General features: G+C 40.1%; 2 protein-coding genes across 2 annotated transcripts in view; one reads left to right on the top strand and one right to left on the bottom strand.

The window, feature by feature from the left end:
- Positions 1–11,601, top strand: part of Pdzd8 (PDZ domain containing 8) — a 55,853-nt gene extending 44,252 nt beyond the window's left edge. Inside the window, exons 4-5 of the mRNA XM_090345779.1 lie at positions 7,345–7,507; positions 8,784–11,601. Coding sequence (XP_090201905.1) covers positions 7,345–7,507; positions 8,784–10,984 — 2,364 coding nt within the window. The 3' untranslated portion in view covers positions 10,985–11,601. The remainder of the gene's footprint in view (positions 1–7,344; positions 7,508–8,783) is intronic.
- Positions 11,602–14,566: 2,965 nt separating this feature from the next.
- The window catches only part of Slc18a2 (solute carrier family 18 member A2), a 33,809-nt gene continuing 25,727 nt past the window's right edge, over positions 14,567–22,648 (bottom strand). The window contains exon 15 of the mRNA XM_090345510.1: positions 14,567–16,756. Coding sequence (XP_090201636.1) covers positions 16,652–16,756 — 105 coding nt within the window. The 3' untranslated portion in view covers positions 14,567–16,651. The remainder of the gene's footprint in view (positions 16,757–22,648) is intronic.

The raw sequence follows: 22,648 nt of genomic DNA on the forward strand, positions 1-22,648 counted from the left end.
GGGACTGCATTAAACTGCGGAGCTTTTGTATGGCAAAGGACATAGCTAGTAAATTAATTAGGAAGCCTACAGAGTGGGAGAAGATCTTCACCAACCAAACAACAGACAAAGGCCTAGTATCTAAAATATATCAACAACTCAAAAAATTGAATCACTCCAAAACTAATCTCCAAAGTAACAACCATCCCATTAAAAGATGGGCCAAAGACTTAAAGAGTCTTCTCTGAAGAAGAAACAAAAATGGCCTATAGACACATGAAGAAATGCTCAACATCTCTGGTCATAAAAGAAATGCAAATCAAAACAACTCTAGGATTCCACCTCACTCCAGTTAGAATGGCCAGGATCAGGAAAACGAATAATAACAGATGCTGGAGGGGATGTGGCCAGGAGGGATCACTACTACACTGTTGGTGGGAGTGCAAACTCGTCCAACCACTATGGAAAGCAGTGTGGCAGTGCCTCAAAAGGCTAAACATAGAATTCCCCTATGACCCAGCAATTCCACTACTTGGCATTTACCCAACCATCCAGAAACAAGGGCATACTACATCCACTAGCACAACAATGTTCATTGCAGCACTATTCACCATAGTAAAGATATGGAACCAACCTAGATGTCCCTCAGTTGATGAGTGGATCAACAAGATGTGGTATTTGTACACAATGGAATTCTATGCTGCTGTCAGAAAGAATGACATCGCCCCATTTGTTAGGAAATTGAAAGACTTAGGAAAAATCATATTAAGTGAAGTAAGCCAGACTCAAAGGAACTTAGGCTCAATGGTTTCCCTCATTCGTCATAATCAGTAGAAACCTTGGGCTCTACTAGCAGAGATCTGCAATAGAGCAAAATCTTGATACATAAGGCCATATAGTATGAAGCTAATTGAAAGGACCTCCAGGATATTGAAACAAAAGCCATATAACGAATGATTGTTGTCCTTAATGTACTATGTTGTCTCTCATCTCCTTTGCTGTCCCTTGGTTATCTCATATTGTTATAGTATCTCACTTTGTTATCTGATATATTGAATTTATTTGTATTTGATTATTTGAAATTTGATAGAGAAAGGGGGAAAACCAAAAGGGTGGGGGGTGTGGGGGGGGGGAGGGAAATGGGTACCAAGACATGTGAAAGGGTATCAATGTATGTGAATTAATGTACCTTCTATCTGGCAAATATCATGTAACCCTTTTACTAATTACAATAAAAAAAAACAGTGTAGCTTCACAATATAATAGTAAGAACCTTTTTTTTTTGCCAGTCCTGGGCTTGGGCTCAGGGCTTGAACACTGTCCTTGGACTTTCTCAAGGCTAGCACTCTACCACTTGAGCCTCAGCACCACTTCCGGCTTTTTGCTATGTATGTGGGATACCAAGGAATCGAACCCAGGTCTTCGTGCATGCTAGGCAAGCACTCTACTACTACGCCAAACTCCCGGCCCCTTACCAATGTTTTTTTTTTTTTATTGTAATTAATAGAGGGGTTACAGTTATATTCCCTAGATAGAATGAGCATTACTTCACACACTCTGATACCCTTTCTCATGTTTTTGTCCCTATTTTCCCACCCCTCTCCCCTCCCCTCATCTTGTTTTCCCTCCTCCCCTGTCCTATTTTGAATAAACAAATAGACATATATACAATATACCAAATTCCAAGATAAGATACTATAACTATGAGAATAAACAAGGGACAACAAAAAGAAATGAGAAATAACATAGTACATTAAGAACAATATTCATTCATTATTTGGCTCCTGTTTCCATATCCTGGAGGTCCTTTCATTTAGCCTCATCCTGAATGGCCTTATGTATCTGGGTTTTGAGCTATTGTAATCCTCTGCTAGGAAAGTCCAAGGTTTGTACTAATTATTATAAATGAGGGAAACCATTGAGCCTATGTTCCTTTGAGTCTGGCTTACTTTAATATGATTTTTTTCCATGTCTTTCCATCTCTTTATAAATGATGTGATGTCGTTCTTTCTGATGGCAGCATAGAATTCCATTGTGTATAAATACCACATCTTCTTGATCCAATCATCTACTGAGAGGCATCTGGGTTAAGAACCAATGTTTTTTAAAAAATGTTTTGGCTGGGGCTGGGAGTTTGGCCTAGTGGTAGAGTGCTTGCATAGCATGCACAAAGACCCGGGTTCAATTCCTCAGTACCACATACACAGAAAAAGCCAAAAGTGGTGCTGTGGCTCAAGTGATAGAATGCTAGCCTTGAGAACGCCCAAGGACAGTGTCCAGGCCCTGAACTCAAGCTCCAAGACTGGCAAAAGGAAAAAAAAATATTCAAATACTTCATAACAGGTGCTGGCACAACTACTTAATTTTGCAGTTTTAGTTCTGATGTGCTGTGGACAATATATTGACAAGAGAACATGTGTAGTTACTTTATATGCAAAAATAACAGGCTACTGACTCTTTCGAACTTCATTCCCAATAGGATGAGATAATAGTATTATGCCAGGGTTAATTTTCTAACATGGATTATATTAAGAGAATATTTTTGGTCAGATATACTCAAATATCAAAAGGAGCGTCATGTCTGCAAAATATTTTTATATGATTCCAGGAAAAAATGGAAGAGAACACTAATATAGAATATTAAAGTCAGAAACTAAGAATTGAGGGATAAAGTAGAAATCTTTGTTAGGTTTTTACAACTTGCTGCTAGCTTAAAATTATTTCAGATAAAAAAGGTTTGTTTTGGTTTGTTTTTGCTTTTATTTTTGTTTTTGTTTTGCCGATCATGGGGCCTGGGCACTGTCCTTGCACACTTTTGGCTCAAGGCTAGCACTTTGCCACTTGAGCCACAACACCACTTCCAGCTTTTTCTGTGTATGTGGTTCTGGGGAATCGAACCAGGGCTTCATGCACACTCGTGGCCCAAAAAGTTGCTTTATTAATCTTGATTTTTTTATTAGCATACCTTAGTTATACAAGGGGACAGAGAACTCATTGTGACATGTCCTTCCATCTACAAATATATTCCAATCAGTGTCGCCCAAAAAATTACTTAAGCAGGCACTGGTGGCTCACACCTGTAAAGTGAGCTATACAGGAGTCTGAGTTCTGAGGATCAAAGCCAGCCCAGGCAGGAAGGCCCATCAGACTCTTATCTCCAATAAACCAGAAAACCACAAGTGAGCTGTGGCTCTGAGTGGTAGAGCACTAGCCTTGAATGAAAGAGCTCAGAAAGAGTGCCCATGGCCTGAGTTCAAGCCCCACGTATCCTCCCCCCCTCACTCTCTCTCTGTCGCTCATTGTCTCTGTTTCTCTTTCACACATACACACATACATACACACACTACTTAAAAAATGTTTAAATGTGTCTTTGGGCTAGTGCCAGTGGCTCACATCTGTAATGCTAGCTACTCAAGAAGCTGATACCTGAAGATTTGGCTGGAATCCAGCTAGACAAGTCTATGAGACTCTTATCTCCAGTTAACTACCAAAAAAGCTGGAGTGGAGCTGTGACTCAAGTGGGAGAGAGCCATGCGCAAAAAAGCTCAGAGACAACATGCAGGCTCTGAGTTCAAGCTCTTCAGACTCTTCTACTTCCTAAGTAAGATATATCATCCTGCAGAAGTATAGGAATACTGTGTGAGGTAAAGGCTGCTTGGTGATTCAGAATAGGGTTATTTCTGTTTGACAAAGGGATGAAAAAGAGCAAAAGTGTGCTACTCTTATTTTTCCCATAACCTCAGCTTTTGCTTCCTTAACCTTTTGTTTCAACAAATTTAAATTTGTTTCAACTCAAAACATTGAGACTTCAATCAGATCTAAAAAGAGAAAAAAATGAAGAAACCTGAGTTTTTTTTGTAAGGCAATCATTCAAATGTTAATCAGATTCCTATCAATCTTTTGAACTTCCTCAGAGGATCATTATAATTCCTTAGATGTCTGTATTTATTGTGGTTGCATAATGGAGTTTACTTTGTCAGTGTATTTCTAGACCTTGTTGTCTTTGTGACCAAAGAATGCAGTCCCAATTTATCTGTTCCTTTAGATACTTATTTAATGGCCAAGCTAGTATCTTTTTGGAGATTATGGGGGGCAATGCTGGGGTTTGAACTCCAGACCTTGCACTTCCTAGGTAGGCATTCTATAACTGAATCTCACCTCTAGCCTTTTTTATTTATTGCTTTATTTTTTGACCTTACTTTTTTTGGGGGGGATAGGATTTTGCTTCTGGCTCCAGGAGTTCTCCTTCTATTTTTCAGTTCCTGCTGTTGTTGAGATAACAAGTGTGTGCCACCATATCCACCTTCTGTTAAAATAGAGCTTGGTGGACTTTTCTGCCCAGGCTGGTCTGGAGCCTTTCTCTTCCTGACCTCAGCCTGCAGCATAATTAAGATAACAGGCATGTGCCACCATGCCCAGCTATTGATTCAGGAGAGGGCAGGGGGTTGTCCCATAAATTTTTCTGCCCAGGCCAGCCTTGAACTATGATCCTGCTGATCTCAGCCCCCGAAGTAACTAGAATTGCAAGTATGAGCCATTGGGATCTGGTTGCCAAGCTGGCACTTTGTTTTGATTGGACTGGTATTCTTTTCTGAGAGGAACATTATATAAGTGCCTATATTGTGCTACACATCTGTTCCCAGTTTCATTTAATTGTGACAAAAACTCAGTGTGGTAAATAGGATAAACTTCATGCTGTTGTAAACTTGGGTCCCCATTTTGGCAAGTTGAAGATGATGAACTTTTTAAGACCTGGATCCTAGGGAAAAGTCCTTAGATCATACAGCTGCCTTCAGAAGGAATTAAGGTATCTCTCAGGGGACGCAAGAGCAAATTTCAAGGAGGAACCCAGCCCCCTGAATCCTACTCTGGCTTCCTGTTGACTATACATGGCTCCCACTGTAAGGAATGTCTAAACTGAGGTCCTCACCAGAGGCTGAGATGCCAGTGTCCAGATGTTGGTCCATACCTTTAAACGTCCCAAAGTGAACTAATTAAACCCCTTTGGGGGGAGGGGACAGTACTGAAGTTTGAACTCAAGGCCTCCTGTCTTATTTCTTATTAGTTAGCAGATTGTTTTTGTGACCTAGCTTGCAAGTTTAAGAACTTACAGTTTATACTTTTATGAATTAAACTTTAATGGAAGGTCTTTGAGAAGTTCTATGGGAGTTTCTAGAAATGTTTTATTCTGAGAAATAAAAGATGTCTCTCGTGTAGTTTAGAGTGGTTCTTTCTTATAGCTGATTCTCTACCACTTGAACCATGACTTCAATACAATTGTACTTTCTGTGGAAAGGATGGTTTAATCACATGTGTGTTTATATGACCCTTCATAGCTGCTTAGAGAATTTCAAAGAAGGCATTTAGTAAATAATCTTTATTCTGTAAGAACAATAGAACTGAGGGGAGATGATCAAGAGCCATGTCCGTTGGAAGCAAGCATAGTTTGTAAGCAGTTGAGGGTTCTGTGAAGTATTTGTTTCATTTTTATGCTGTTAGAACAGCCAGTGCTTAGCAATGCATTGATATCAGAATGATCCTTCAGAGACTCCTTATTTCATTTCTCTATATATTTGTATTTTCATTCTTGAAACTGTGAGGTTTTTTTGTTGTTTTTGTTTTGTTTTGTTTTTGTTTTGTTTGCCAGTTCTGGGCTCGAGCTCAGGGCCTGCACACTGGATTTTCCTCAAGGCTAGAGCTCTACCACTTGAGACACAGCACCACTTCCAGCTTTTTTCTATGTATGTGGTACCAAGGAATCAAACCCCGGTCTTCGTGTATGCTGGGCAAGCACTCTACCGCTAGGCCAAACTCCTGGCCAAAACTGCATGATTTTGGGGGGAGGGGTGGAATTTTATCAAAGTAACATTTTAAACAGAAATTAGGACCTAACAATTCTCATTAGGCCAGATGTTTCTTGTATTAGTCTTTCAGAGGTTTGATTTTACTCCTTATATAGTATGTTGGGAGGGAAGTAGGGAATAAGATAAGTAAGAACATACGCTTCCCTTGTGACTGGTTTAATCTAGTGTAGAGTTAGGGAGGGCATCGATCCTAATTTCTAAAGGAGATGGATGATAAAATAAGAAATCTAACCTGCATTTCCAACAACCTTCATACTTCCCAGTGAGAAGTCACGGACATGGAAAAAATACTGAAGGCCTGGTATTTTTTTGAATCAGTGATTTGAATAAGAACAAATAGCATGATCTTTTTTAATGACAGAAGATGTTAATCTGGGGATATATATTCCTAGTTATTGGGTGATAGGTCACATTTATTTAGAAAACAAAATATCTGAGTAACTTTGAACAGGGCATCATATTAATTGCTAATTTTTAGAAAATGTAAGCAAACTTTTCCCTTGCCTCTCTTCAAACAGTAAAGTTAAAAAGTACAGTCACACCTTTGACTCTTCAGGGAATTAGTTCCTGTCTACTCTATCAGACAGTAGGTGCTTAAGTTCCTTAATATAAAATAGCATAGTACTTACACATAACCTATACATATCCTCCTAAATACTTTAAATGGTCTCTAGAGTACTTAGCATAAATAAATGTAAATACAATACAATTTTCATACTGTGTTGTTTAATGACAAAAGTCTGTACATAATTTGGTACAAACACATTTTCTGGAACATTTTTGATACACTGCTGGTGGAATATGTAGATTCAGAAGACCAGATGCATGCTATTAAAAGCTGTGTACAAGTGGCTTACACCTGTAATCCTAGCTGCTCAGGAGGCTGAGATCTGAGGATTGCAGTTCAAAGCCAGTCCAGACAGGAAGTCTGTGAGACCAAAAAGCCAGAAGTGAAGCTATAGCTCAAGTGATCAAGTGCAAAAATGGCTCAGGGACAGCACTCAGGCCCTGAGTTGATGGTATTAAGAAAGAAAAGTGATTTCCAAAGCACATCCAATGATGTAAATTATTTTCATTCTATATGAAGAAAGTAAGAAACAGATTTATATTCAAAATATATGATTATATTCATAATGTGCCAACTTTGAGACAACTCAATTTTGTGTTTTATATATATGAGAAAATAAAAAATATTAGTTTTAAAGAGCAGGTTTACAAGTGGTTTTCTTTTCATTTCACCTTTTTATTTCCAAATTTTCTACAGAGAGCATGAATCTTTAATAAGTCACTTTGAAGACTGTTGCACTTTTTGATGGCTTAAATGTCTAGCCTAATAGTTTGTCAGTTTATATTGTTGCAGTGATTTTGTCTTTTGTCTGTAACTATCGTCATAATGGTACAAAAGTCCCAGTCAGCTGTGCTGTTCCCAGTATGTGCTGTTACTTTACTCCACTACCACAAATTCATTGGATCTGTTTTTATATTTTTCTCTTTATCAAAGGTTGAGTTGATAAAAGGGAATTTACAAAGTGTTGGACTTACTCTTCGTCTTGTTCAGTCAACTGACGGGTATGGTGGACATGTCATCATTGAAACTGTGGCCCCAAACTCACCTGCTGCAATTGCAGATCTTCAGCGTGGAGATCGACTCATTGCTATTGGAGGTAATTATGCCAGTATGCACTATACCTTACATATACAGAGAAACTAAATGTGGCATTTGTCCTCTCTTCCTTCTTCCTTATCTCTGTAACATCTGTTAGTTCTGTTAATTCTGTTAATTTTTGTTGCTGTTACTTACATAAGAAAAGAAAGTAATAATCCTGGTGCTTCAAACGTGTAATTCTAGCTAGGAAACAGGAGTTGAATTTTGAGGCCAGGTTAGGAAAAAGGGTTTGACTCCATCTCAACTAGTTGCTGTGCTGAGTGGCTTGCTTCTGTCATCCCCAGAGACACAGGGAAGCACAAGTAAGAGGATTACATTTCAGGCTGGCCTGGGCATACAGTGATTCCCTGCCTTGCAAAAAAAAAAAGCAGTAGAAAATAGGTCTTACATAAAGCACTGCCTAGCAACCATGAAGCCCTGAGTTGAAGCTCCAGTACACAAAACAAAAAACACTAAGCAAAAATCCAAAGGATTCCTTAAAAAATACTCAGATTTGTCACTTTAGTCTTGTTATACTTTGGTGCCACTATATGTAATTTACCTAATTTTCCTTCCCTTCCCACCTCCTCTGTTTATTTTTTTGTTGATTGTGAAAACTATCACCTTTCTATACCACAACCTCTATCTCTATTATGAGCCTAAAATCAGCAATATTAACACTTCTACCCATATTATTTCAGACAAGATAGGCAGATTATATGCCTGAATTTGTATGCCTAAGCAGTAGGACTGAACTGTGCACGGCAGTGAGAACAGTATAGGCCTCTGTAGACCTTGAAGACCTGACCCCCCCCCCCCACCATTGGACTAGGCTAGTCGGGAGATTTCATGAACACATGATTAGTTACAGCTGACCTTTTAAAGGCAATGCAGTGTGTTCCTCCACAGCTTAGACAATAAATAAGGTAGAGCAGTTCCCAAATCAGAGAGAGCAGTTACCTGTTAGGTTTTACCTGTATAGCTTCTTTTTAATGTAAGTAGTAAATGCCTATTTACATCTCACATTTGTTTAAGATGCGTTAACATTATTTAAATTATTGAGATAGGAAACAGGTATAATACACATTCATTGTTTAAAGTTAAAGTCTATTTTAATATGTGGTAAACTGCATCAGGCAATGGATACTTTCAAAATATAGCTGTAATTAATTGATTCATTTATATAGATATACAACTTATTTTAAAAATATTTAGCAACAAAACTGATGACGGTTGAGATACGAGTCAGTTTTTATTGCAGTAGCTTACGTTTTTCTTTTTAAATCCTAAATCAGGTGTGAAAATTACATCAACACTGCAAGTGTTGAAGCTTATCAAGCAGGCTGGTGACCGAGTCCTGGTGTACTATGAAAGGCCTGTTGGCCAGAGTAATCAAGGTGCAGTGCTGCAGGAGAATTTTGGCCAGTTGGAAGAAAGCTATTTGTCAGGCGCTTGCCAACCAGGCTATGAAGAGGAAGCTGCTGGGTTGACAGCTGACGCTGAAAACAGAGACTTGGATTCTGAATTTGAAGACTTGGCCAGTGACGTTCGAGTGCAAAATGAATTCAAGGATGAGGCACAGTCACTAAGTCACAGTCCCAAACGCATTCCTACAACACTTTCTATTAAACCACTTGGCGCTATATCACCAGTTTTAAACCGTAAATTAGTTGCAGGAAGCTATCCGCCACCCCCAAAACTTCCATCCAAAGAAGGAAGTAAACCATCAGCCCTAAAACCTTCTGAGGCAACAGACTCAGCACAAGTGTCAAAACCTATCCAAGGACCCACTTTCAAACCTCCTGTGCCACCACGACCACAAGTGAAAGTTCCTTTGCCTTCTGCAGACACGCCCACTCCACCAGAACCAGATGTTACTGAAAAGCCAGAAAAGGTGCTGCCACCTCCTCCTGCAGATAAATCTGCTGAAAAGCAAGCAAAGAGCATGGATCATGTAGAAGATGCACCTCCATCTAAGCCATTTCCAGCCAAGCAAGAAGTGACAAAAGACTTTACTTCAGAAAGTTCCTGCCCTACTAAAGATAGTTCAGATGACCGCCAGACATGGGAGTCATCAGAAATTCTCTATCGTAACAAGGTAGGAAAATGGACAAGAAGCAGAGCATCCTGTTTGTTTAACATAGAAGCCTGCCACCGATACCTAAACATCGCACTGTGGTGCCGAGATCCTTTCAAGTTGGGGGGTCTCATCTGTTTGGGCCACATTAGTTTAAAACTTGAAGAGATAGCTTTGGGGTGCCTAGCTACATCAAACATGGAATACCTTTCAAAATTCAGACTGGAAGCCCCTGCACCCAAGGCCATGGTCACAAGAACTGCACTCCGTAATCTGAGTATGCAAAAGGGCTTCAATGATAAATTTTGCTTTGGTGACATTACTGTTCACTTCAAATATTTGAAGGAAGGAGATCCAGACCACCATGTAGTTACTAATGTAGAGAAGGAGAAAGAATTCCACGTGGTCGAAGAAGCTTCTGCCCTGCCTAAAGAGGAGCACTTTGTTGGGCAGACAGGCTCACCAGAAAATAAACACAGTTTCCAGGATACTCAGTTCCAAAACCCAACTTGGTGTGACTACTGTAAGAAGAAAGTGTGGACAAAAGCTGCTTCCCAGTGTATGTTCTGTGCTTACGTTTGTCATAAAAAATGTCAAGAAAAGTGTCTAGCTGAGACCCCTCTGTGTGGAGCAACCGAGAGGAGAATGGACCGGGCCCTGAAAAACCTTAGACTGGAAGGACAGGAGCCTGTCCTGGGCCTGCCGCCTCGTGCTGAAACAGAACCCAGCAAGTCCGTTAATAAAACAACAGGTTTGACTAGGCACATTATCAATACTAGCTCTCGTTTGCTAAATTTGCGTCAAGTCTCTAAAACACGCTTGGCAGAACCAGGAACTGATCTCGTAGAACCTTCACCAAAACACACACCTAACACATCGGACAATGAAGGTAGTGACACAGAAGTCTGTGGCCCTAACAGCCCTTCCAAACGGGCAAACAGTGCCGGAATAAAGTTGGTGCGAAAGGAAGGTGGGCTGGACGACAGTGTTTTCATTGCAGTTAAAGAAATTGGCCGTGATCTGTACAGAGGCTTGCCCACGGAGGAGAGGATCCAGAAGCTAGAGTTCATGTTGGATAAGCTGCAGAATGAAATTGATCAGGAGTTGGAACACAACAATTCCCTTGTTCGAGAAGAAAAAGAGACAAGTGATAGCAGGAAAAAATCACTTCTTTCTGCTGCTTTGGCTAAATCAGGTGAAAGACTCCAAGCTCTAACACTTCTGATGATCCACTACAGAGCAGGCATTGAAGATATTGAAACCTTAGAAAGTCTGTCTTTAGACCAACACTCCAGAAAAATAAGCAAGTACACAGACGATACAGAAGAAGATCTTGATAGTGAAATAAGCCAACTGGTGGACTCTCAGCCATTCAGCAACATCTCAGATGACTTATTTGGCCCATCTGAGTCTGTGTAACAGATGGGCTACTTAAACTTTCAAATGGTTGGGGACAAGGTACATCTAAAGTACCATGAATGCAACCACGTTTCGATCTTCTCACAGTGCTCTTTGGCTTGCTTTCTCAGTTATTTGCTCCTTTAAGGACAAGGGTGTGAAAGGTTGCTTTCCAGCACAAATGTGACAGCTCACTAAATTGTTTTGGGTTGCATTTATAGCTGTGCTTTTTTGGGTTTATACTGGGAATTGGTTTTTACTAATTTATTTTTAACTTTTTCTAATTATGTAATTATGTAAGTTCAACTTCATGTCTATGTATGTGTGATATCTCACTGTTATTTTCCTTCCTAGTTTCCGAATTCATGTTAAATAGATACTGTCCAGATCCTTGAAATACTTTGATTTGCATCACGGTTTTAACAAATTTGCTGCATGCCCAGGTTGACAACAACAATCACTGAGGGAACAGGTTTTAATCTTCATTTTGTGTTACAAAGTTTGTCGGCTCCACTTACTTGAGATTCTTGTTGTTTGAGATTTAGGGGTTACTTTTTTGTTTTTGCCAAATGTAACACGAAAGCAGATGCTGCAGCTTTATTAATATGTTATGCTGATTTAGTAAAAAAATTTTTTTTACATATTGCTTGCTTTCTATGCTGTGAAAGTTTTTTCTAAAGCTGTTGTACAGGTGAAATATAGTAAAAGTAAAATGGCACAGTGAAAAGCAAGATGTACTAGGGAGTTACTGTAATAGAGAATTAGTGAAGAATTCTGCAAACGATAACTGAAAAACAGTAACCAGTGGGATTTTGAAATATCTTTCAAAACATCAGTGCTTTCCCAAGCATTTAGGGTGGTTTTTTCATCTGCAGGTTTCCCGTAGGAAAAAAAGCATGTGTAAGATTTTTAAATCTTAGAAGACTGTGCTTAAAGTGACTATGTTAAGAGGCCAGGAGTGTGACCTAGTGGTAGAATGCTTGCCTAATATACAAGAAGCCCTGGGTTCAGTTCCTCAGTACCACATATATAGAAAAAGCCAGAAGTGGTGCTGTGGCTCAAGTGGTAAAGTGCCTGCCTTGCAAGAGGCCAAGGACAGTGCCCAGGCCCTGAGTTCAAGCCCCAGAACTGGCAAAAAAAAAAAAAATGACTACTGATAACTGGATTTATTTTTTTTATATTCATGTAGGAATATGAAGCCTTTGCTTCATATTCTATTTATTGCTTCATCTGGTGTCTTAACAGGCCTAAAGGAATGATGATCATTCTGAATACTTTGGTAATTCAGACTATCTTAATTAATTTAAAAAAAAGAAAGAAATAGACAGTATATGTGGGAATAGAGTCCCAGTAATACACGATTATGAGGGAAAATGTGAGCACTTGACCTCTCTTGGTGTACCTTAAAAGCTTGTTACATACCTATAAAATAGGTAAGTATGTAATAGTGTCCCCTTTGCTGATAACTACTATGATAAATTATATATAAACCAACTTGAATTTAGAAAACGTGGACTAGCTCTCACAGCAGGCAGGAAAACGAGTACTGTAATAGGAAGGCTGTCGAGCGTATCATGAAGAGGACACATCAAGCCCTTCCACTAATGAGCTGTGTGGCTGGCGGCAGGCCTCCAGAGGGGGCTCCCTGTGGCTGTTTACCCGTCTCTTAAGGGAAAAGAATCATCCTTACGTCCTCTGAACTACCTCACAGGGTTGTTGTGAGGAAAAACGTAACTGCAAAAGCACTCAGTAGCAAGCTCCACAAATCAAAGCCATCGTTTCTATTAGAAAAACATGTTTGAGGGTAGAAAAGTTATTCCATTTTTAAACTCTAACCAACTCTCATTCGTATTATTTTACTAAGTGAAACCTTAGGGCACTAAATACCTTTCTTAGCCAGGTTTGTAACAATAGTATATCAAAGTAAGCTCTTTTTCATTGTTTATTTAAGCATGTTTGCCTTAAAAAGAACACCCTTCAGAAGACTTCACACCAAACTCACCGAAAACTAAAATATTTCTTCCCATAGCACATGCTTGAAACTATCTACCCAACATATATCCATGTATCATCTTGTAAAAAGATAACTTGCCATTGATAACTTGGAAGATGAGTGTTGGTAAGTTGTTGTTTATTGATTAAACCACAAAAGTCTGAGTGATACCTAAGCATGCTTCTGAAACTGATGCGTTTGAAAGCAGTAGAAATAATGCAAAACTTTGGTTTCCTACGAATCTACTACTGTTCTGATGTATTTATCTCTGCAGAACCACCACCATGGAAAGCTCAGTAATGCTGCTAATGACATTTGTAAAATATACCGCTAGTGTAGTATGATATTTTTCTATCTACTGGGGGGGGCAGTAGCAGGCATCACAGTTGTACTTTAGTGCAAGAGGGGAACACTCCAAATAGCCTAGAGTATAGTAAGGTATAAAGCTTCATGCTAAAAAGTTGTATTGTATTTATTACATTACCGATGTAATCTTGCTGCCATGCTATGTTATTAATAGCTTAATAATAATAAAGTCTACCACAGGAAACAAGAATATCGTCATTTGATGACCTCTAAAATCAAGGTGATTGCTGCATCTCTATAATAACCCTGCCTGGGATAATTTGGCCTTGCAGCCAAGAGAATAGTCAACTTTTGCTAAAGAAAACTGCATAGGCATTTAAAAAAAAAATTTAGTTGTTACGTTATTACCTTGTGAAATATATAGATTTGCTTCAGCTGTATAGTTATGGACTGTATAAACTAGGACCCCAGCTCAAAAAAAAGCTCTATTTAAAATGTATTTTCTTCATTAATATTTAGATGAATAAGTACAACAAAATGAGCAGTACCAAGCATTACATTATGATCCTTACATACTACATCTTTTAATACTAGCCTCATTCAATATCACAACCATCTGAAATATTATGTAGCTATTTTTTGATTCTGAGAGAAGGAAATGCTACCTGAATATTTTGTCAGTACTGTCAGGTTCTAAATTTAAGTATGTCTTTTCTTTCTTAAAGGCAGTTTGAAAACATTTCATCCTTACTAATAGTAAAAAATGAATTTTAAGTTCCCTAGAAGTGAGTACATTTAACATGACATTAATTTTAGAATGTATTACCTTATTTTCTAAACTGAGATAATAGTTTTCCTTACAAAAGAAAGTGGAGATTTCCCTCATCTTTTTAGCGCTGGATGCCCTATAAGAATAGATTAAAAGTAGACCCTCAGTCCTGGAAGTTGTACATGCGTACCCCATTCCAGAATGCCCATAATGGAAGGCTCCTGTCTCAGCATCTGTCAGATGGCTAGGTGTTAGTATTTTTATCAGACATGAATGTACAGTAGTAACAGTAATAGAAATTAGAACATACAAGGAAAACTGTTCTTTCCACATGGGCACAATGTGACTAGTTGCATATTTCATTTTAAACTAAGTATGGGAAGACAAAGGGTATGATTCACACTAACGTGCGGTACCTCTTGCCCAAATAATGCCTGCAAGCAAAATAGTTTAATCCACAGTCAATACCTTACAGAATTTATTCCAACAAGAGTATTTATGAAAAAAACATTTATGAAGAAATACAGGCAGACAGTACAGTGGTCAGAGATTTATTAAGTAAATAGCTTAAACATGAATAGGACAGATACAATCAGCAGTCGAAAGGAAGTTGGCCGGTCGTTGCTACCTCATGGTGTTTGTGTCTGTTATCTATCAGGTACAAGCATTAAAGCCACCTCTGTTTAAAAAAAAAATCAGAGCACTGTGTATTCTTTGTCCTGATACATACACAATTTTTTAAAACAACTCTTATTTTCAGAGTTTTACCCAGACATTAATCATATAAAAGACCTTAACTATAAGGGTGTTTTGGTTTTGCTCAGATACAACATGTATTTTGCTTCCCAAACAGTTCTAGGGGAACAAAGATGCATCTTTCCCCAAAGAATCTTTGCCAGTCACTCTTAAGAGAAGCTGAAGCCTCAAAGGCAAAAATAGAAGAACCATAAACTCTGAACCAGTTTATAGCACTTGTTTTTTAAGACTTTCTTGTGAATTAGAACAGTACTATTTTTTTAAATTTTATCCATATAGGAGCTCTTCCATAGCCACCTTCCAAAGTTGAAGACTTGTAGAACTGTCCAGTATTACTGAATACAAAGCCTGTTACCCTCAAACATGCTGCACTGTGAACCAGACTGTAGGGCAACTATGACCGACACAAAAGTTTCATAAAACCAAAGAAGTGGTAGCTGCTTTCCTAGTGCGCATGTCATAGTTAATTAGGTTGAAGAGTATGCTAAAGTTCTGTGCTTCTCGATGTCCAAGGTAACACAAACACAATTTCAGCTTGGCAAAACTGACATTAGGGAATTTTTGTTTACACAACTGCAGAATCAACAAGCATTTGAAATAAATAGTCCACACAATCACCACATTCCAATCAGGTCTCAAACAAAGTGACATAGATTGGCAATACTCAAAGAGTATTTGCTGGTACACTGAAAAGACATCAAGTGTTGCCATGCTTAGAAAAATGACACTACCTTGCACACAGATAAGGCAAACACACATTTTGAGATGTTTGGATTTTCCTCTCTGGAAAAGGCAAGAAACATCCTGGCCTTCCAGTTGTCCTTTGTCTATTTTCCTAACACCATTAAAGACAAGTTCATTGATCTGTTTGAAACTAGCCTTCACACACTGATGTAACTTCCAAGAATGTAGAAAATGATGGCTGCAAACAACTCAAAAGTAATAGATCTCTAGAAAAACATTTGGATTGCCTGCAGAGAGGTCATAAATAAAAGTTTTATTTTTCAAGATATACCAGCTACTAGTCTTGTAGATTCCCTTTTCTGGAACAATGTTGATAAGCCTAACCACACTAACAACCTTTAAAGTATACATGGTCCTACATTTTCATTCAATAAGATAAGCATGCATCTTGAAAACTTAAAGTTCAAAACTATATTAGGGAGCTTTTCTCTGCATTTAGAGCATTGTTTTTCTCTGGATTTCTGTTCCTTTCCAACCATATGACATAAACATAATTTACCATCATTCCTTTCCAGGTGAGTGATTATAGAAAACAAATACCAGTGAAGATTTTTAACTTCAAAGGACGACTAACTTGGTTTCTTGTCCTGTACTTGAGATAACTCAGTTTTGACTCAGAAATCTGTCAATACTAATTGCAAGTTAAATAACACTCATTCAGTGTTGATCCATAACATGCTGTCTTCACATGGTTGTTTTTCAGACTTTTAGTTTCTTATTGTTGGAAGAGTCTCAGATAATGTGTGGTTTAAACACCCATTACCAATATTCAGAAAAAATAGATTTTTTTGTCCAAGTGTTTGTGAATGTAAGTTAAAAAAATTATATTTGATTTGGATTCAAATATTTATAGATTTACAGTATACCTATTTCTTCAAAATATATTGTATAATATTTAATAAAATCAAATACATAAAATAAAGTTTTCACCACTTTATACAAACCACTAGAAAAGCCGCTTTTTCTTCATAAGGCTGTTGGCAGTCGTTCATAACCATGAAAAGGAAGAATCACCTTTGGTTGTTTTACTCTTTGCCAGAGATGGATAGTATGTGACTAAGCATGAGTCATTTCACTGGTAACACTTCTAATACGGTGAAACACTCTGATGACTTAAGTCTCAGTCACTTTCAGATTCCTCATCGTCACCTAATGGGTAGGACTGGAGATTATTCTGAGTGTACATTTTTGTTTTAACAGGGCAGTTGTGATCCATGAGGATAGCCTGGAAGAGAGCAGGGTGCAAGAATGTTAACTACTTGTTTGGTAGTGACAACTATTTTAACCCACTGTGTGTAAGTATTCCTAGTTTAAAAGCTCTGCCATAATCTGCTATTGTTATCATCCGGTCACTTAGCACGATCCAAGTCCTGGTGATCTCATACTAAGTGAAAATTCCAGGCAACAGAGAATGGCAGAAGTCATCTCAGTATTTTCATTATACCTGGAATCTCTGGAGCCAAGTTAGGTGAGTTAGCTTTGAGAAGATTCAGAATATTGGAAGTGGGGTAGCAGGCCTATGGCAGCTCATACACCTCATTGTAACAGCACAACTCGGTGCAAACGTGCAGCAGCCTGGACTAAAATCCAGTCTATGGGCTGGGAGTTTGGCCTAGTGGTAGAGTGCTTGCCTAGCATGCATGAAGACCCGGGTTTGATTCCTTGGTACCACATACATAGAGGCTGAGGCTCAAGTGGTAGAGCTCTAGCCTTGAGAAAGCCCAAGGACAGTGGTCAAGCCCTGAGTTCAAGCCCAGGACTGGCCAAATAAAATAAAATCCAGTCTGTCTGTAACCCTGGATCTTTTGCTGCTGCTGCCGCTGCCACCACCTCCACTGCCGCCACCACCACCACCACCAGCAGCAAGTATCAACACAGACTGTTCTTACAATGTAAGATCATGTCACTGTGCCCTCGTCTGTCACTTCCTGTTCAAACATCCCAGAATATATTTTTCTGTAATTGTATGATCTAGATCCTCTCCAGAACCTAGCTGTCCTCTAGTTCAAGTGGATGGTTACCTTCTAACAACAGCTCCCTGACTGCTTTTGTTGACCTGAACATTAACAACAGCAACAATAAAAAAAAATAGTGTGACTGCAATATTTTTTTCAAGCATTTACAGTCACTCTTCCTTCTTTCAAGTGGCCAGAACCAGGCGTGCAATCTGATAATACAGCTGCCATTTATCATGGCACGTACTTTAGATACAGTGCTTCAGCTTCACAGCTGCCCTGTTGAGTAGAGTAAAACAGAGGAGTTCAAGACCTTGACCACGGGACATGCCTCCATCTTCCTCAGTGTCCCCGGATACCGGCTCCAAGATACACTCTTCATCAACATGTGTGGATGCTTAAAGCAGTGGATTCACATGTGACCTATACATATCCTCTATATTTTATTTTTTGTATGTGCACAAGTACTGGGGCTTGAACTCAGAGCCTGGTTCTGTCCCTAACCTTTTCTGCTCAAAGCCAGCACGCTACTACTTGAGACACAGCTCTGCTTCTGGCTTTTTGGTGCCTAAGTGGAGATGTTTTTTAAATCTCATGGAGCTAATGGCCCATGTTAGCATCAAACCCTGATCCTCATATTCTCAGCCTCCTGAGTAGCTAGGATTACAGTGGGAGCCCCCAGCCCCCAGCCTTTTCTATATTTTATCACTAGATTACTAATAGTATCCAATACAGTGCAAACATGCTATGTAAATAGTTATGTCGCAAACAATGAACAAAGTGCCTACTGGTACACATTTCTGTTTCTGAATAATTTGTATCCGCGATGAGCTGAGTTTACAGATGCAGGACCTATGGGTACAGAGTGTTGACTGCCAACAAGAAAGGGGCAGAGGGGGCAGAGTCGGTCTCAGGACAAAGTCCACCCTGCCAATCCTGGATGGCAGCTACAAGAGTGCAGAGAGAGAGAAATAGAAGGTATGTGCAACTTCAATGGTATGGCTCACACCATTTCTCCTGCACAAGAACAAGTCTTGTTGGCATCATGGGCAAATCTAAAGGGATTTTGATGTTCCTGAAATTGGTCTACCTTGCTATCTGTTAGCTAGTCTTCTCCCAGATCTTGTCCCGCAGAAGGGATACACAACTGCACGTACTACCTAACCTTTATTTAATTTTCCAAGAAATTCTCAAATGTTCTGGCAGAGTGGTAGATAAAGAACAGGACTTCTGAGACCTCTGAGTCAGATTGACAGCAACCAACTTAACTGTCTGATTATGCTGCTTGCTGCGTAAATTGATTCCTGTATTTAATAGAATCCACTTTCTAAAACTCATAATTGAGGCAACATAATGTATACCTGAACTATTTCCTATATTACAATAAGGTTAAAAACATCTCCTAGGGTGGCCGGGAGTTTAGCTTATTGGTAGAGTGCTTACCTAGCATGCACGAAGACCTAGGTTCAATTCCTCAGTACCATATACATAGAAAAAAAGCCAGAAGTGGTGCTGAGGCTCAAGTGGTAGAGCTCTAGCCTTGAGAAAGTCCAAGGACAGTGCTCAGGCCCTAGCTTAAGCCCAGGACTGGCAAAAAAACAAAAAACAAAAAAACCCCAAAAAACCATTTCCTAGGGGCCGGGAGTTTGGCCTAGTGGTGGAGTGCATGCCGAGCATGCACCAAGACCCAGGTTCGATTCCTCAGTACCATATACATAGAAAAAAGCCAGACATGGTGCTGTGGCTCAAGTAGTAGAGTTCTTGCCTTGAGAAAGCCCAAGGACAACACTTAGGCTCTGAATTCAGCCTCAGGACTGCTGGCAAAGAGAAATAATCTACTAACTAAACATGGTCTCCCCAGATTGGGGTCTCACAAAGAAACTGTACCCAAAGAATACTGTGAAGGAGGAGTGGATCTGGTTAAAATGAAATTCTAGGTTCCTCTGCGGGAAACTTCAAGAAACACTGTCCCAGTTACAAGACAGACTGTGAGCAGTCCTTCAGCTAACAAGAGCCAAGGCACCGACTGGGCACTGTCTGTCACTTCCTTGATATCTTACATCACCAACTGAGTGTCCAGCTGAGAAGCAGTCCACCAAGCTCACCACTGGATTGCTCCTGAGGATTGCGTGCCAGCTAGTTACACAGAGGAGGTGGGGGCGGAGGCTTGAAAGATGAAAGGATTTGGACAGCAAGGCTGGTGTCAGATGAACAAAGCATGGATGATTTATCAACCAGGACACTTAAGTGAAACAGGGACACCAAGCCAGATCACCAGTGATCTGATTACTAAGCAACGTAAAGCATCAGCTGGGAAAGTCCCCCAGAACCATACTGTGAGGCCACAGGCCAGCTGTGGGCTTTGTTCCTTACTTGGCTTACAGGCAGCAAGATCATTGAAAAGAATGGCAATTGATGCCTTATTTACAGTTACCTTCCACCTTTTCACTCATCAGCCATTACACCTTTGTATGCAATCTTCATACCCTTGATCCTCAGCCTGGACCTGGACTCTGAACTCCACAAAAACTGTACAGATAGTCTGATGAATTGCCATCACACAGGCACAAATGATCAGAATTGCCAAAATGGCCACACTGTATCTGTCAACAGCCTATCTGTTTTAGGTAAATGAAATTTTAAGGTTTTAAAACCTAATTTCCATGCTGGATGCTAGTGGCTCATGCCTGTAATCCTAGCTATTCGGGAGGCTGAGATCTGAGGATCACGGTTCAAGCCAGCCAGGGCACTAAAGTGCATGAGACTCTTCCAATGAACTACCACAAAACCAGAAATGGCATTGTGGCTCAAAGTAGAGCACTAGCTTTGAGCTGAAGAGCTCAGGGATAGCTAGCACCCAGGCCCAGAGTTTAAGCCCCACAACCAAAAAAGACCAACACACACACACACACACACACACACACACACACACACACACCCCATCAAACAAAAACCTAGTTTAGTGGCTTCAGAACCTGTCCAAAATTAACTAGGCAATAATTTTACTTTTTTTTCCAAGAAGTTATACATGCTAAATTAAACTAAATACATGTAATTTTTCAGAAGAGGCATGAACAATGTCAAGCAGATAAGCCAAGTGCACCGGGGGAGACAAGTGCCAATAGCCCACAGAGTATGCAGGGAATGTAAATCTGCCCTCCATGCACAGCGGTATGGAGAGGGGCAGTGCAACTTGTAGCTGAAGAGGAAAAGGGAGGGCCTGGAACCTGAGTTGAGCAAAGCCCCAAGCACAATTCCATGCTCGTGTCAGACATGGAGCAGAGCTGGAACATGCAAGGTGGTGAAGACATATCACCCCACATGAAGCACTGAAGTACTACGTGGAAGACTAAACACATCAGTGGGTGCTCTAGTTTAGGGGACATTGAAAGGTATTAGCCTAAACAAAAAGTTCTATTTTCTTTACTATAACTAGAAAAAACTGATGGCTTTGTATCCACTCTAGAAATGCCCTTGCAAGGGGACAAATGTCACTCAGTAAATGTTAACATTCAGGGCATATCTGGTCTCACCAGTTTCTGGCTGTCCAGTCATGGTTTCCAGAAACTAGGGCTGTGGCTAAACCGATCTCATAGAACCATCTGGTAGAAAGAACCTGCAATCCCCAAATCGCCTCCTTTCCTGCCCTGGCAACAATTAAAAACCAAGAGTAAGACTATGTGGGCACTGACAGCTTACGGCTGCAATCAGCAGGCTGAGGCCAAAGCAGTTCAAAGCCAGCATGGGCAGGAAAGTCCCTGAGACGCTTATCTCCAGTTAATTAACAAAAAGCTGGAAGTAGATCTATGACTCAAATGGTAGAATACCACTAGCTTTGAGGGAAGAAAATAAAAACTAAAGAAAAGCACCCAAGCCCTTAGTTCAAGCCCCAAAACTAGTGCACATGAGTGCATGTTCTCCCCCCACCTCTCTCTCTCTCTCTGTCTCTCTCTCTCTCTCAAAAAATAATTTTAAAAGTAATTCTTCAACCTGCAAAGGAAAATGCAACTATTTTCAATTGGATTTTGAGAGTTAATGCCTGCCTGTGCAGTTGTCTTATCTCTGATCAGTTTTCCTGTTGACATTTTTCAGTGTTGATATTTCTTACACTTGTAGAGGGACTTGAGTAATAAGGATTTGTGTCATCTCCCCCTCTCCACCCCCATCCTGCCTTGGTTGATAACACTGATTACAAAGAACAGAAATCCAGTACACAAAATGAAAGGAAAAACCCAAGTGTTCACAAACTAATTCATGATTCTGTAGCATGTGATCTGTGAAAACACCATTAATTCTCGCAATATAGAACAGCTTAAGCATCAACTCCTTTTACCAGGATGCTGCTTAATGAAAGAATTCTTTGCTCAGGATAGATGCCTTCTTCTGGCTCAAATGTCCCCTGCACTTGAGAGCTGCTAATTCCGGACACCAACCCTTGTCTGTGCTGGGTTTTCTCAAGTGAGTGGTAATGAATCCTTTCTTCCCCATGGCACAGCTGTCCTGCTGCATGCCGCCTTATCATTAGGTGCTATCGGCTTCCACCCGCTTTCTTCCTGCTCTGCTTGCACAATGAGCAGGCAGCAGCTGCTGGCCACCGCCCTCCAATGTTACTATTATGCCACTCAAATGGCATCTTCCATTATGGGCATCAATTATGGGTAGGGAGACACACATCTCACAATGTTACTGATTTATCTTGCTAGACCCTTATTAAAGATTGCGACATTTAACAGGGAAAGTGGCTTTCTGTTGCCCTGCAATTCTTATTGCTTTGCCTTTCAGAATTGTCTCCTCCAATTCCTTCAACAGGTTTGTTAATGAACTGAAACACTGGTTCGAATGAAGAAAGAGGAGGAATACAGCGGCCTGCCTTCTGCCATTTTGCAGAAAACTGTAGTGACTGGATGGGGAGGCATACGCCTGCCCATCTGTCTTCCCACCCCATTTCTTTCCTCCATCAGCTCAGACAGGCTGTCAGGCCGTCACCCACAAGCAGCTAACACAACCCTACTACTTCTGCTGTCTTAACCAAGGACTCCCATCCAGCAGTTCTGGGGCCTGGGTGGGAGGAGGAGGACCCAGGGAAGACACAGGAAACTTTGACATTGCAAGGGGAAGTCAGGCAGGACCCTGGGATTCTACTGAATGAACGGGATACGACT

This window comes from Megascapheus bottae, chromosome 15, assembly GCF_031878675.1.
Source record: "Megascapheus bottae isolate mThoBot1 chromosome 15, mThoBot2.hap1, whole genome shotgun sequence".
Taxonomy (NCBI): Eukaryota; Metazoa; Chordata; class Mammalia; order Rodentia; family Geomyidae; genus Megascapheus; species Megascapheus bottae.